The 17,313-nt window shown below is 44.8% G+C and overlaps 1 protein-coding gene across 7 annotated transcripts in view; it reads right to left on the reverse strand.

The window, feature by feature from the left end:
• The window catches only part of LOC106608394 (zinc finger MIZ domain-containing protein 1), a 195,289-nt gene that overhangs the window by 9,696 nt on the left and 168,280 nt on the right, over positions 1-17,313 (reverse strand). For 3 of the 7 annotated variants that reach the window (XM_045722017.1, XM_045722006.1, XM_045722008.1), the window contains exons 7-15: positions 10,017-10,052; positions 7,118-7,262; positions 4,378-4,492; positions 3,627-3,832; positions 3,299-3,503; positions 2,754-3,041; positions 2,358-2,540; positions 795-851; positions 454-616 (exon numbers count right to left, since the gene is read on the reverse strand). In XM_045722017.1, the coding sequence (XP_045577973.1) occupies positions 454-616; positions 795-851; positions 2,358-2,540; positions 2,754-3,041; positions 3,299-3,503; positions 3,627-3,832; positions 4,378-4,492; positions 7,118-7,262; positions 10,017-10,052 (1,398 nt within the window). Of the gene's footprint in view, positions 1-453; positions 617-794; positions 852-2,357; positions 2,541-2,753; positions 3,042-3,298; positions 3,504-3,626; positions 3,833-4,377; positions 4,493-7,117; positions 7,263-10,016; positions 10,053-14,217; positions 14,712-14,853; positions 15,118-17,313 lie in introns of those variants that run through there. The other 4 variants (XM_045722019.1, XM_045722012.1, XM_045722022.1 and 1 more) reach the window with 3 other exon arrangements.

Raw genomic sequence — 17,313 nt, forward strand, 5'->3', positions numbered from 1 at the left:
GTAGTGAAGTAGTCATGTAGTGAAGTAGTCGTGTCAACATGGCTTTGTATCTCATGAAAATGAAATAAAACCATCAATGTACTGCTAAAACTTGGTTGTGCAGGGATTGATGTATTTTCAGCCAAAGGTATCGAAAGCGTTACTGACGGCTTGGTCTAGCTCTGCCGTACTGTATGTAGACTAGCCACTGTGCGTGCGCGTGTGTGTGTGTGTGTGTGTGTGTGTGTGTGTGTGTGTGTGTGTGTGTGTGTGTGTGTGTGTGTGTGTGTGTGTGTGTGCGTGCATACAAACTTTCATACGTGCATGTGTGGTGTGTGTGTGTGTGCATGCATACAAACTTTCATACGTGCATGTGTGGTGTGTGTGTGCATGCATACAAACTTTCATACGTGCATGTGTGTGTGTGCGTGCATGCATGCATCCATGTGTGAATGCTCCAGTGTAAGTACTCACTGGGAGGTGGAAGCGCTGCCATATTTGGTTTCATGTCAGGTGGGAACGGGGGCTTGACATCCTGGTTGGGCGAGAGGTACGGGGGCATACTGCTTCCGGGGGTCATAGGAGGAGTGGGGTTACCAGGCACCGGGGAGTGGGGGTAGTTACCTGGCCTGGGGGCCTGCAGAGGAGGAGAGAGGTAAAGGGAGAGGGAGAGGGAGGGGGGAAAAGGAGAGAGGGAGAGAGGAAGAAGAGTGATACATACGGGTTAAAGAAAAACCATGAGAGATAGAGAATTCAAATAACTCTGTTGGCATCTACATTTGCTTAGAGAAAGGATAAAAAAGGAGGGCACATACCCCGTTGCCTTGGCTATAAGAGTATCCACCTCTGTTCTGACCGTTGAATGGCTCTTGCTGTGAATGAAACAGACATCAATGGTTAAATGTACAGCAGCACAATGGGAGCAGGAGTAAATGGTCAAATGGTTATGTTAGTGTGAGGGGAGGTCTACAGCTTACAGGTAGATAGGGAGTGTTAGTGTGAGGGGAGGTCTACAGCTTACAGGTAGATATGGAGTGTTAGTGTGAGGGGAGGTCTACAGCTTACAGGTAGATAGGGAGTGTTAGTGTGAGGGGCGGTCTACAGCTTACAGGTAGATAGGGAGTGTTAGTGTGAGGGGAGGTCTACAGCTTACAGGTAGATAGGGAGTGTTAGTGTGAGGGGAGGTCTACAGCTTACAGGTAGATAGGGAGTGTTAGTGTGAGGGGAGGTCTACAGCTTACAGGTAGATAGGGAGTGTTAGTGTGAGGGGAGGTCTACAGCTTACAGGTAGATAGGGAGTGTTAGTGTGAGGGGAGGTCTACAGCTTACAGGTAGATAGGGAGTGTTAGTGTGAGGGGAGGTCTACAGCTTACAGGTAGATAGGGAGTGTTAGTGTGAGGGGAGGTCTACAGCTTACAGGTAGATAGGGAGTGTTAGTGTGAGGGGAGGTCTACAGCGTACAGGTAGATAGGGAGTGTTAGTGTGAGGGGAGGTCTACAGCTTACAGGTAGATAGGGAGTGTTAGTGTGAGGGGAGGTCTACAGCTTACAGGTAGATAGGGAGTGTTAGTGTGAGGGGAGGTCTACAGTTTACAGGTAGATAGGGAGTGTTAGTGTGAGGGGAGGTCTACAGCTTACAGGTAGATAGGGAGTGTTAGTGTGAGGGGAGGTCTACAGCTTACAGGTAGATAGGGAGTGTTAGTGTGAGGGGAGGTCTACAGTTTACAGGTAGATAGGGAGTGTTAGTGTGAGGGGAGGTCTACAGCTTACAGGTAGATAGGGAGTGTTAGTGTGAGGGGAGGTCTACAGCTTACAGGTAGATAGGGAGTGTTAGTGTGAGGGGAGGTCTACAGCTTACAGGTAGATAGGGAGTGTTAGTGTGAGGGGAGGTCTACAGTTTACAGGTAGATAGGGAGTGTTAGTGTGAGGGGAGGTCTACAGTTTACAGGTAGATAGGGAGTGTTAGTGTGAGGGGAGGTCTACAGCTTACAGGTAGATATGGAGTGTTAGTGTGAGGGGAGGTCTACAGCTTACAGGTAGATAGGGAGTGTTAGTGTGAGGGGAGGTCTACAGCTAACAGGTAGATAGGGAGTGTTAGTGTGAGGGGAGGTCTACAGCTTACAGGTAGATAGGGAGTGTTAGTGTGAGGGGAGGTCTACAGCTTACAGGTAGATAGGGAGTGTTAGTGTGAGGGGAGGTCTACAGCTTACAGGTAGATAGGGAGTGTTAGTGTGAGGGGAGGTCTACAGTTTACAGGTAGATAGGGAGTGTTAGTGTGAGGGGAGGTCTACAGCTTACAGGTAGATAGGGAGTGTTAGTGTGAGGGGAGGTCTACAGCTTACAGGTAGATAGGGAGTGTTAGTGTGAGGGAGCTCTCACCCTATAGTACTGTCCCATGGGCATGCCTTGCGGGTGGTACTGGCCTTGCCCCTGCCCCCCGGGCATCCTCTGGCCGGGGTAGTTTGGGGAGGGCATCGGCCTGGATGGGTTAGAGGCGGGGTACTGACTCTGCTGGGGAGGGAACTGACCGTTAGGACCATACTGCTGACCCACGTAGTTTGGCTGTAGGGAAGAGAGGGTGAGGGAGAGAGGGAGAGAGAGAGGGAGAGAGAATCAATCAGCAACTTAATTATTCTATTAACATGTGTAAGAAAGGCATGCACTGCATGTTGGGAGGTACTATGAGAATATAATACTCAAAGGAAACATACACCCCCCCACCCTAAACACACACATATCCCCCCCCCCCCCACACACACACACCATCCAACTCACCTCCCCAGGATAGGGCCTCTTCATGCCCTGCATAGGCATGGCCTGTCTGGGGCCTCCAGGTCCTCCATAGCCCTGCTGGGGCATCCTCTGACCATGGGCCCCGAAAGGCCCCATGCCTGGGGCTTGAGTTTGGTTCATGCCCATGGTAGGCCCACCCATGCTCGGGTTGTTCATGGCCTGGCCCATGCTGCCTGGGTTCATGCCTCCAGGGGGCCCTCTGGGGCCAGGCTGGTTCATGAACTGGTTGTTGTAGGCCTGGCCTGGGCCCATCTGGAAGGAGGAACACATCTGGAGGGGGAAAAAAGGAGGAAGAAAGGACAAAGAGTTACAGTTAATTATGAAGCTGCAGGTTTGACTCCATGGTTTTTGTCTGTATTTAGTGTACAATGTATGTAGTAGTATCTGCTTTTCCTCAGGCCCAAAACAAGATATTATAAGTAAGTAACTACATTTGTTTCTAACTTTTAGCAACCTGTATTATGGCAATGGTGTGTTTGTGTGCGTGTTATGATAACAGTGTTTGTACATGTGTGACGTGTCCGTACCTGTCCATACTGGTTAATCTCTTTGTTCTGGGTCTCCTGCTGCATGGCTGCCACGGTAGCGGTTGCTGTGGCGGTTGCCGTAGCAGCGGCGGCGGCAACAGCGGCGGCAGCAGCAGCAGCTGCTGGTTGGGTGAAGTCGCCAGGCTGGCGGGAGTGTTGAGGCATGCCCATCCCCCCTGGGGGAGTGTTAGGACCACCTGGGTAACTATATAACGGAAACAATATGAATTAGAGCTGTGTATACTGTATGTGTTAAAAGCATAGAGTAAGAGTGAGATAGAGAATGTGTCAGTCTCAACTTCATTCATGTGTGTGTATGACCTCTTACCTCCCGCTGTAGCCCCCTCCACCGGGGTATCCTTGCCTGCCATACATCCCCTGCTGCATGTAGCCCTGACCCTGGCCTCCCTTGGCCGGGAACTGCTGCTGCTGGCCGGGAAACTGGGGGGAGTTGAGGCCTGCCGGACCCCCAGACATACCCTGGCCCATGGGGTTACCTCCTGGGTTCATATGGCTGGAGCTGTTGGCCAAGACCTGGGTGAAGAAAGGTCAAATGTCAAATCAACTCACTGATATTTTTTGTCTAACAACTTTTCATTGATATCGTTTTTGATTAGACACAGCAAACAGTGTTAGGTCAAGCACAGAGATCCTAATATGTCATTCTATGACGTCAACTCACTGTGTGGGACTTCAACAAGAGATCTTTGATATAGGCCTAGCTTTTGGCGATACACACACAGCAAACCATATTTCAACCAACATCAGAATTCCAATAAACCCCTAGCCTCTAGCCCCTGGGAGCTTTTGTCAATCTGAGAGGAATGTCTAGGTAAAAGCAATATGGTGATGATTCCACCAGGTTCAATCAGAGATGGCAAGATGGAACTACCACCATATTACACCTATCCAATCATCTCAGATCTACACAAAGTGCCTAAGGAGACTTGGGGTTCAGGGTCTGTCTTCGGTAGTTCAATTACTAGACTCAATACAACGGTATAAGAGTGTGTGTTGTGTGTCGAAAACATCAAATAGTGTGTACTGAAGTGTGTGTGGGTGTGTGTTGTGTGTCTCACCTGACTCTGTGACGTGTTGGTCACACCCCACACGGTGGTAACAACAGACAATGACCCCGGGGGCTGGTTGGTGTTCTGTTGCCATGGAACTGAGTCGTAGGCAAATGACCCATCACTACAGAACAAATACGAACACACACATTAACCGAGAGATAGGCAACATGGACAAAAATCCATACCGAGATAAATTGCCTGAATTGATGTGATAACAATAAATATAATGATAAGTTTATAACGTTGATGTGCACCACATTTTTTTGTAATTATCCTTTAAAGCCCTCCACACAAAAACTAGATGTTCTTGTGTTTTATAAATATTTCCACACCAGGTTGGAATAATACTGTGAAATTGTGAAAATTATGATAATTCCCTTATAGTGTAAGAGCTGTTTGAAAAGACCGCCTGAAATTTCAGCCTGTTTTGGTGGGATGGAGTTTTGGCCAATGAATTAGGAATTAGAATTCTAAATAGGATTTGGCATTCCATGGTGACATCACCATGCAGTAAATTAGTTAATAGACCAATAAGATAGAGAGTACCAAACCTCTCTGCCAATAACCAGTGGTGTAAAGTACTTAAGTAAAAATACTTTAAAGTACTACTTAAGTATTTTTTGGGGATATCTGTACTTTACTTTACTATTTATATTTTTGCCAACTTTAACTTTTTCTTCACTGCATTCCTTAAGAAAATAATGTACTTTTTACTCTATACATTTTTCCTGACACCCAAAAGTACTTGTTACATTTTGACTGGAAATTGGTACATTTCACACACTTATCAAGAGAGCATCCCTGGTCATCTCTACTGCCTCTGATCTGACGGACTCACTAAACACAAATGCTTCGTTTGTAAATTATGTCTGAGTGTTGGAGTGTGCCCCTGGCTATCCGCCAATAAATAAATAAATAAAATTGTGCTGTATGTTTTGCTTAATACAAGGAATTTTAAATAGTTTATACTTGATACTTAAGTACATTTTATCAATTCCATTTACTTTTGAGACTTAAGTATTTTTAAAACCAAATACTTTTAGACTTTTACTCAAGTAGTATCTTACTGGGTGACTTTCACTTTTACTTGAGTCTTTTTTTATTCAGGTATCTTTACTTTTACTCAAGTATGACAATTGAGTACTTTTTCCATCACTGCCAATAACAGGTAATTTTCAGTTTTGCCCTCCCACTCAGACCACACCCAGACAGTCCTAGTTTTATGTTTGTAGCCATCAATTGTCCAATTAACAATCACCTATAATAACAAACTTATTTCAGCTCAATCTTCACATTTCTATAGTATTGGCTGTTTATCGTAATGAACAATGTCAGCAAAATGTGATCGTATCGCACGCACGCACACACACCCCCTGTCATCACTGCAGGGCAGATACAAAGACATACTAACGTGACAGCCGTGGATTTCATTTGGCCAAGTACGTAACACAACAGAGGATTGCATATCCACCCAGGAATGTGAAATGTGCTCATAATCCTTGGAACCCTTCGGCCACGTATATGTTATTTGGAATATTTGGCATTAAAACGCCAAACAAATCGCAGGCTAGAATATGAAGAACCAAACTAAACAGGGAGAGACAGACAGAGTATGTTTTCACACATGCTGGAAGGGATCCAATATACTAGTATCTTCAAGGAGGTAGAACACCTCCCAAGATGCCCAGCGCAGAACAGAAATGTGGCAGCCAGGTTTAGAATTGGGGCAAGCACAGAACATTCTGCTGAACATTACTTCACTGCAGCCCACTCCCTCCGTTTGTGCATGCCTGTGTCCGTGTATTAGTGATGGGGGAATCGATACAGTTATATTATCAGGGAAATTCTTTTTTTTTTTTAACCTTTATTTAACTAGGCAAGTCAGTTAAGAACAAATTCTTATTTTCAATGACGGCCTAGGAACAGTGGGTAAACTGCCTTGTTCAGGGGCAGAACGACAGATTTTTACCTTGTCAGCTTGGGAATTCAATCTTGCAATCTTTCGGTTACTAGTCCAACACTCTAACCACTAGGCTACCTGCTGCCCTTTCTGATGATATATCGTATCATTTTGACAATATCGCAAAATACTTTTTGTGCTAGTTGGCTGTACCTGCACTAAAACACCAGTAATTTTCTTTCATAGCTTGTTCTACACTTTTATTTCCATGACCGATCAAAACCCGTTTTCTCATGGCTCTCGCCTGTCCCTCTGCAGCAGACATACCGTGAGCAATATGTTTGGAACATCGAATCGCAGTGCACATTGAATCATGAGAGAATCGCAATACAGTATCGGCACCTAAGTATCGTGATTATATCGTTTCGTGAGGTCCCTGGCAATTCCCAGCCCTAGCGTGTATGTCTGCTCCTATCCTCCAAACTAGCTCTGCTAAGCTTGTCTTAGCTCACTTTCATGAAGAGAAAAACTCAGTACATGTATTTATTTGAGAAGGGACTGGGAGGATGATATTCTAGGTTAAATGCAACATAGGGCATGATTTATATAGCTTACTTTGAGGTGGGAGGAAACTGAGATTTAGGTAAACATTGTTAAAGTTAACATGAACGATCCAGTTTAAACCAGGGAACCAATGAGGGAGTGTGTGTTAAAATGACATGTTCCCACCTGTTGTGTAAGTGAAAATGAAAGTGACAATGTCTCCCTTTGTGTAAAACAGAAAACATATACAGCAAAGTACACACTGACAGACGGACGGACGGGGACACACAAACACACACTGACCCATGTGAGAGTCCTCCAGGGGGTTTCATGGTGTTTATGCTGGGCTGCATGGGGACTTTGCCCTGAGGGGACTCGTTCTGTCTGCTCTTCTGGTGACGCAACAGCAGGAGGCGACCCAGCTCCTCGCACCACGATGACAGCAGGGCTACGGGAAAGAAAAACACACACACACACACACACACACTCATGTGTCAGTCTAATAACGTAGGAAACACACACACACACTCATGTGTCAGTCTAATAACGTAGGAAACACACACACACACACACACACACACACACACACACACACACACACACACACACACACACACACACACACACACACACACACACACACACACACACACACACACACACACACACACACGTGTGTCAGTCTAATAATGTAGGAAACACACACACACATGTGTCAGTCAGTCTAATAACGTAGGAAACACACACAGGTCGGTCTACATATACAACTTTAAACTTTAACTACAGTCTGTCGGTCTGCTAAAACAGTCTTTAGTATGTCAGTTTGAAGTAAGTCCGTTTCTATTGCCAAACATAGGATCCTATGATATTGTTTTCCTGACTACTTCAGCAAAATGATTTGGACTCTCTGAAAGTCTCCACAGCCATTTCTGCCATCAGAAAAACAAACAAACAATTGCCCATCAAAAATGCTTGATCAAAACTATCTCAATTGATTCATCTGAAATATCTCAATTGATTCTCTGACTATGTTCTGCCCACTACATTTGAGTGCTGCCTCTCACTCTTCAAGTTGGACTGCAGTTCTGCCTCCTGCCACATTGTGGCACCCTAACACAGTAATCCCAGCCTGTCTGTTGCTGTCTGTTTGCCAGTGTAGATCTCAGTGACTGATGGAATGAATCACACAGTGTTTATCTGCAGTACATCAGCTCTGATCGCTCTAGAAGAGAGTCCTCTGGCTTTCTGAAGAGGAATGGTAACATGCAGAGCGAGAGAGGGGGGGGAAAGAGAGAGAGAGGGAGAGATCGAGAGATGGAGACAGAGAGAGAGATGGATATGGGTTAGAGAGCGTATACCCGTCCTCTCCCCTCCTCTTTCTTTCACCCCCTCTTCCTCCCCTCGTCCCCAATGACTAATCAGATTGCTCAGCGTTCTCAGTCATCTTCAACGCAGGTAACTGTCTGCTCCACCATGCAGGCAGGCAAACATCATTATGAATGGTGTACGATGCCCTGTCCATAAGAAGAGTTATGGACTTAATGTCTAACATCTTAACACAGAAAATAAGCTCAAAAGGTGTTTGAGATCAAACAGCAAAGCCTTAATTGAGCTATGAATAAAGGGGAGGAGAGAGAAGAGAAGAAACGAGAAGAGGAGAGTTGACCACAGCAGAGCAGACTGAGCCACATTGAGCCAATCTCTGAGAAGTCAGTCTCAGGCTCCCAGCAGGTTTCTGCCAGAGCCAGAGGGAGGAGAGACTCAGCCCTCCTACTTAAAGTGGAATTATTCCACCCTGCCATTACAGAGAGCTTATCTCCCCACTTAATCACCACCTTCGTCCTCCCTCCGCACGCCCAGCCTGTCGCAAGACCTGGCAAACTGCTATTTACGCCCATAGAGTTCTGGTCAAAAGTAGTCACGGAAGGGTTAAGTACTCTGCTAGTATCCTCACTCTCTCTCGCTCTCTATCTCTCACTCTGTCTCTTTCTTTCTCTTTCTTTCTCTCTGTTCTACAGTAATTAGCATTCGGAGTTTCCTTGTAATGGAGGACTTGCACTCTGTCATTAGTTAATGGAAACAGCAGCCTGTTGCCCCGGGTTACACTTCCTGCTGTTCACACAGGCTGGATGACTCAGGTAATTCAGCTAGTGGATATTCTCCTCTTCTACAGTTAAAGGGACAGTCCACATGACGACATCATTATATCTTTCTCTCTGTTGTTGACACTGCAATGTCTCAGCACTTGTACATGATAAACAGCAAGTTTAAAAGACCAGACCACACATTTCCACTGAACGTACAGTATGGATGAATGCAGAAAGCAGTGATGTCACAGACTAGCCTATATTACAGGCTTGACTGTGCAGCCCACATTACTCACAACACTCTGATATAGACACACATGCAGATCAGCTCACGTACAGTACACTACAGATAGAGGTAGTACTACATAGTACACACAGATATGAGACAGTACACTTTCTCAGAACATGAAAACCGTACATTGGACGCCGAATACACGCATTGTCAGAAGCCTATACACATACAACGTGTGATACAAGACAAAAAAAGCTATTTCTATAAAATCATAATCTATATAAAGCTCCAGCCAGTATGCTGTGTAATGTGGGCAGGATAATGTGTGCAAAATAAGAAATATGGAGAGAGGACATCAAATCCTCTTGAAATCAAAAGGTCTGCATCCAAAATGGAACCCTATTCCCTATATAGTGCACTACTTTTGTCACAAGTAGTGCCCTTAAAAGGGAATCGGGTGCCATTCGAGATGCAGACAAAGTCATGCTTCTGCAAAACCGTAATGGAACCCATTTAGCAGCCAATGATATCCTTCCCAGCTAATGACCCTCCTCCACTCCACTCTGAGAGCCTCTGCCCAACCAGAAGCACATCCAATGGGTTTATAATCCCTCTCCATGACTCTGGGGCAGATTCAATCAAAACCACACTGCAGGAAAAACCAGCACAGGGTAAATAATCACATTCATTTTATAAACGGTCTGTTTTTTATTTGTTTACTGAAACACAACTGTTCAGGTTTTCTCATAGTGCGAGTTTGATTTGGTCTCTGTGAGCATACGGAGCATACAGATGGAGGGGTGGAGGTGGAGTAACGATAAGCGGTCGGATGCTGGAGCCAGAGAGGGATGGATGGAGGGAGGGATGGAGCGAGGTTAGCTACCTGAGTCACTCTGACATCTCCTGCAGGTGTTGGTTTCTGTAGGGTTCAAATTACACATTTTACTGGGGAGGGAGGGGTTAATCACCAACAAAACACAAAATGCAGAAGCAACAGTCAAGTTAAACGTGCAGTCTGCAATTTCTGTGTCTTGTATCCCTATGTGTGTGGCACTGGCACCAAACCCACAAACAATCGAGGCTCAAAGTAAACACACACACAAAACAGAAGTTAGGCCCGCCTAAGAAAAAAAAGAAAAAAACGCAGGCTCATTTAAGCCAATCACTCGCAAAGAGCCTACCCTTCCACCCTATAGGGTCAGACTACATAGATATATATATTTGCTTTATATGCATTTGATATGAATACTTGACTGACAAAGAGATCCAGAGAGATGGATAGCCATGCACTATGCTCTTTAAATAGGCAAAGAAGATTAAAGTCATAGTTCTGTGGTGATAGAGATGAAGAGTTCTGTTAGTCCTACCAAGTCAATATATTTGTCTGAAATGCTTTATTGACCACACAAAGATATGTAGAGAGGTGGAGAGCCATGATGGATGAGGCCCTAAGTAGAAATAAAAAAAATACATGCAGATTTATTCTGGTTGACTTCAACACAATACACTTTTCATTCTTTAGAGGGCACACAGATAGGACTACATCACGCTAGTTTCCAGATTGAAATGTAGCCTAGAGTGAAGGCATAGGGGTCATGACCTGTGTACAGTATCTGACCTGCATTCAGACTGTTAAGATACTGAAATATGATGCTTTGCCAGGAATTACCCATGATACACTATGATTAGAAGTATGTCCTTGTCCAATCACTAACCCTGGGGTCAGGACCTTCCCATCTGCACTACAGCATTTTCACGGCACAGTAACTTTAGACTCACACACACGTGCACTAGCTGTGAGGATCCTGGAGGTTTCAGTGGTTAGAACACATTAGATGGATAAGATTTACAATATCCTGAGGCTAAAGGGATACTCCGGGATTTTGGCAATGACAGATGAACTTGTTTATACCATTTTTATGTTAAGGAAGTTAGAGGTATTTTCGCGAGTCAATGCTAACTAACATTAGCACAATGACTTCCAGTCATTGCGCTAACACTGGTAAGTAAGTGTGCTAGCGCTAGTTAGCGACTTCCCTCAGACTGCACGTAGACATAAAAATGATATCCACGAGTTCATTTGACTCTGGGGAAGTAGATAAAGGGCCCCATTGCCAAAATCCCGAAGTAACCCTTTAAGTCAGTGGCCTAGGCTTCTTACAGAAGAGGAAACAGGGTGGCCACACACACACTAGCTGTGAGGATGCTGGTGGTTGCAGTGGTTAGACATAGAGCACATTAGATGTACAGGAAACAAACAACAGTGCAGCTCAACAGATGAACAGTGTTCACTGGGGACTGCACCCTGTGTGTCTTAATGAATCCCCCACTGTCCTCCCAGTACTACACAATCTTACTGGACGAGAAGCCAGTACTACACAATCTTACTGGACGAGCTCCCAGTACTACACAATCTTACTGGACGAGCTCCCAGTACTACACAATCTTACTGGACGAGCTCCCAGTACTACACAATCTTACTGGACGAGAAGCCAGTACTACACAATCTTACTGGACGAGCTCCCAGTACTACACAATCTTACTGGACGAGCTCCCAGTACTACACAATCTTACTGGACGAGCAGCCAGTACTACACAATCTTACTGGACGAGCAGCCAGTACTACACAATCTTACTGGACGAGCTCCCAGTACTACACAATCTTACTGGACGAGCACCCAGTACTACACAATCTTACTGGACGAGCAGCCAGTCTCTCTGAAGCAGAGCTCAGGTCAGTGAGTCAAACTGTGGCCCCAGTAGGTCAAGCCCTGGTCAGCTGATATGTCTCTGTCAGTCCTGTGCAGTGCTGCTAGGCTGCAGTCATGCTCCAAGACATAGTCCCCTGGAACCACTCCAAGACATAGTCCCCTGGAACCACTCCAAGACATAGTCCCTTGGAACCACTCCAAGACATAGTCCCTTGGAACCACTCCAAGACATAGTCCCTTGGAACCACTCCAAGACATAGTCCCCTAGAACCACTCCAAGACATAGTCCCCTGGAACCACTCCAAGACATAGTCCCCTGGAATCACTCCAAGACATAGTCCCTTGGAACCACTCCAAGACATAGTCCCCTGGAACCACTCCCAGACATAGTCCCCTGGAACCACTCCCAGACATAGTCCCTTGGAACCACTCCAAGACATAGTCCCCTGGAACCACTCCAAGACATAGTCCCCTAGAACCACTCCAAGACATAGTCCCCTAGAACCACTCCCAGACATAGATATACTGTACAGGTCTACATTTCTCATAACCTTATATAATGAATCACACCCATATTGCAGTGCTTTAGGATTTTACATTGTTGCATTTAGAATAGTGGAAACAAACATGCATGTTCTGAGTTGTAAAACATGGAGAGAGAAAATCTAATTCCAAAGTTTCCCATCAATGAAGCCATCAGGAGCGTCCATTCTAGTCAGTCTTTCTATGCTTTCAGACTCAAAACCCTCCTTTTATCTCGAGCCACAGCAGGGGACCCTACTTAAACCCAAAGCCAGACTGGGATTGCCTGACACACACATGCATACACACACATAATCTCAGATGCACACACACAAACACACACATCACAGAACCATGAACACATCCAAACACCTTCCGATGTCTCTTCAAGCAGACAGCTCAACTTACAGATACGCTCACACGTGGTGCACACACACACACACACACACACACACACACACACACACACACACACACACACACACACACACACACACACACACACACACACACACACACACACACACACACACACACACACACACACACACACACAGGCCGTGTCCGAAATCTGGCTTGTCTACTACTTACCTAAACTCCATCCTGTGTACTGGGTCGTTCCACTAATTTTGAGTAGTGTAACTTGGTGAAAAAAAGTGTTATTTCACCAAATTTTAACATTCTGTCGAGAGCACATGTTCAACTTAATAAAAAACACTTCTCATCTCATGTTAAATAAAAAAAATGACTATTAGGTGCTTATTAAGTGCTAAAAAAACCTAACAGGGCTGACATTAAAAGGACTGACTGTAACAGGGTTGACGATTTCATCTTAAATCAGCCATAAATCCCCTTGTGACAGAGGGAATGGAAGCTTGTTATGTGCAACAGGGAGGTGCAATTGAATGCAAGCTTCACTAAACATTTCTAGCCTGGGTAACAGGGTTGACGTGTTATGCTCGACCAGCGCAGTTTTCCACCACAAAACACCAGAAAATGGCCAAAAAGAGTAGAACCAGCTCACCTGCTTTTACACTAGGATTTGACTATTAGATGTTCAATGTCTCTTTTGAATTAAAAAAAAGTTCAGTTCACGTAACAGGGTTGACCTTAAAATGAGGGACAGGTTGTTGTTTTTTTACCTTAAAATGTATGATTAATAACATGAAATAAATAATAGTCTTCAGAAATGACTTTGTCAAAACAACAAACAATAACTAGGGTTTTACAATGATGGTGAAACTTGTAGAAATACTGGGCTTAAGTGGGTTCATATCTTCCTAGAGGTGGCCCAGGGTTGATGGAGGGACATGTCAAAGTGCTGAATTTTGGCACCTTAGCAAGTCGCTATTCATATTCAAAATCAGATTTATAGAATTTTCCATGTGGTCAATATTAAAGGGTGCTTCATTTAATATAACATACTTAAAAAAAATGCAATATTTGTGCACAATTTCCACTTAAAATATCAAAGGGATGCAAAAGGAACTAATTTCATGGAATGACCCTACTAATCGTACTACATACTATTTAGAACATACTGTTTAGTAACAACGATGCAGTAAGCTACAAATATCAACATACTAGGCTTATCCTACTGAGAATGCATCATCTAATGCGCAACTGCGTTGATTCCCGCCATTTGTTGATTTTGGTACAGTGTGTCCCCTCAGCTGATTATCAGCTGTTGTCAGACACGTGGGTCTCGAATGACAATTCTCTTCCTCAATAGTGTGCAGCGAATTGTACTAGATGAAAAGGCGAAATTAGTATGACATCCTGGCATTTAAAGCATACTCAATACGGGTATTCGGACACGGACTCACATTCACACACCGCTCTCAGACTTACCCAGAGTCAAGAAAAGTCCCAGTGTGTCTCATCTCATTGTCGTCATGGCACAGGGAGAGAGAGAAGGCTCTGATGTCAGAACACAGCTAAGCTCCCACAGAGGCCAATGGCAACGCTCTAGCTTATTTTATTTCTCCCTTGTTTTAACTCTCTTTCCTCTGCCCTTTTATCTTTCTCTCTGTTTTCGCTTTTTCTCTCCCTGCTGTCTCCCTCTTCCCCTGCCTCTCTGTTTCCCCTACCCTATCGCTCTTTCTCCCTCTCCCTCGCTCTCTCCTTCTCCCTGTTGTCTCTCCCTCTTCCTTCTGCCTCTGTTTTTTCTCTCTCTCTCTCTGTCTCGCTCTCTCTCTCTCCTTCCTGTCCAGTGTCGGCACAATGCACATCTATTATTTAGAAGCAGTCTCCCGGTCTCCCCGGCTCAGCCAATCAGAGAGCTTGCACCATAGTAATGGGTTCCTGCCTCCTGCTGTACCTGCTACCAGCTCCAACTGGCTCCACAGATGACAGGATGGAGGGAGGGAGGGAGGAAAGGAGGGAGAGAGAGAGAGGAGGGAGAGGAGGGAGGGGAAGAGAAGAGAAGAAAGTGAGGGAAAAGGAAAGAGTCAGAGAATGAGAGCAGTAGAAACAGGGACTCCTCACCTCTGTTGTGTGGTGCTGTTATTTATGCCTCCTCTTTATTCACTAGTGATCCATTGCACTGCCCCTGAAGCTCCAATCGCGCATACAAACACACACACAGGCACGTATGTACATATACACACACATACACACACACACACAAACTCTCTCTCAGACACACAGACAGCCCCACAGACACTTAGCTAGCGGGGAGGAAGGAGAAAAAAACGCAGCCAGCTCACATTTCTGACTTGCAGAAGTGGGTGGGACCTAACATGCTAGATAGACAGTATCCTGGCCAAAGGCCAATGCATCAGAGACAGAGGGAGACACAAACAGAGAAAGAGAAACACAGTGAGCGAGAGAGAGAGAGAGAGAGAGAGAGAGAGAGAGAGAGAGAGAGAGAGAGAGAGAGAGAGAGGGCACGCAGGCCTACAGAGGACCATCATTGACACACGGAGGTCTGATGCAGCATTTCACTGTGTGGAAAGTGCAATGTGAAACAGTTCTTCACCCAAGGTGTGTACGCTGTGATATCCTCCCTTCGCACTTTTCCTCCACAAAAGAGACCGGCTAAGTCAGCACTGTTCTACTGAAGTTCAGCTTTGGCATTAGCAAAATGACTTTTTACATTTCACTGTAAAGGTGAACCAATGAATCACCTAATGTAAAATATTATAACATCATAACCACGTAAAATAAGCATTTTCCTCCGTACCTTTTGAAAACGGAACACTTATCTGTTTCAGGGTTTTACTAGTTTGAAAAGTTGACGGTACTTTTATGTTGCAAAGTGATTTCATCATTATCATCATCTCATCTAAGGAGGCAAAGCTTAGTGTCAGACATACACACTATAAATAGCCCTATAGCAACATCAGTTAATAATGCAGTAGTAGGACTGCTCTCTCTCTCTCTCTCTCTCTCTCTCTCTCTCTCTAAAGGAGAACTAAAAAAAGGAGAACTACCACTGCCTCACGCAGCTACAGGGAAACAGAGAACTTACAGAGAAAGGGGGGGGGCAGAGAAAGGGTGAGTGTGTGAAAGACAAAGCTAAAGAGAGAGTGTGTACAGAATATGTTTTGCTTGTGAGTTACAGCCTGCCTCACACTGGAAGCGATCCGTCACTGTTGACACGCTGCATTTGTTGCTTTCCCTGACGTGCGACAGCAGATTTCCCAGGGAGCGTGCTTTGTTGATTTACTCAGTGCTAACAGCATTCCATATTCCTGCCTGGCCTGACTGGCCCAACATTCTCCACACACAGCCCTGCCTGGCCTGCTCAACATTCTTTACGTCTGAGATCAGAGAGGGGGACATCAGTGGAGGGACACTTCCAACTAATACAGAACCCTGGCCAACTCTCTCTCTGTCCCCATATTCCCTTCACATCCAAGATCATTTACATAATTTTTCTCTACCTCTCTTTTGTACCTTCACAGCCAAGTTATAACCTCTCTCCATCTCCTTCTCCCCTCCTCTACCCTCTCCTCCCTTTCCCCTCCACTCCAAACAAATACATCCTTAACAGCTTTCTCTCCCTTATTTGTCCCAAGTTACACCTTTTCACAACCCTCTCGATTTCACTTTAGAGACGACAGTGATAGATTTGCGACAAGCAGCAGAGAAAGAAACAGGAGGAGAGTTATCAGTCTCTGAGTTATCAGTCTCTGAGTTATCAGTCTCTATACAGTCTCTGAGCTGTATGTACAGCTCTATCGCTCAGTCGCAAATGTGTCAGAAGGAAATCAAGAGACAGTAGCATCGCTGTTGGCTAACTTGGCTGCACACTTGTCTTAGTCATGCAGTCTCTTGCTCGCTCCATATAGTCTACCCCTCCCCCTAAACCCAAAAGACAGTTTCGTTGTGGTATCTATATGAATAAGGTCACATAGCCGTTTCAAATTCAATCCCTGAATGAGTGATATTAAATACTTCTCTATTGCAAAACAGTCAGTATTCAATAGAATCCAATCCAATAACTTAGTATTTATTTGCCAGAAACGGCTATAATTTTTTAATTTAAGGGAATACAAGCAAGATCCTGCATCTTTCTACAACCTTTAGTATCCTCTGCCAACAATAACCAAACATTGTTGACATTCTGCTGTACTGTAGGGTAGTAATCACTAGCCTACATGTTATGCCATGACTTGTTGAAAGAAATAATACATAAAGCATAACAAAAAAATTAAAGAATCATCCTCGGTCACACCTTGAAATCAACCCAAGAACAACTCCAAACTCGCCCCTCTCCGGAATTCAGAAAAGGAGTTGTTGGAAATATTTCTTCATGCAAATATGTAAGCAGTGAGCATTATGAGCGAGAGGTGTAAATGTCTGTCGGTGCTGTCATTTTGAGGGACACTAATGTGTTTGTTGAATGTCACAGAGACAGCTTCAGGAAAGGATGGACACGATCTGAGACAGGTGAATGATTGACTGACTGCTGCCACTAGAGAGGAACCAAAAACTAGTTTG

This window comes from Salmo salar, chromosome ssa01, assembly GCF_905237065.1.
Source record: "Salmo salar chromosome ssa01, Ssal_v3.1, whole genome shotgun sequence".
Taxonomy (NCBI): domain Eukaryota; kingdom Metazoa; phylum Chordata; class Actinopteri; order Salmoniformes; family Salmonidae; genus Salmo; species Salmo salar.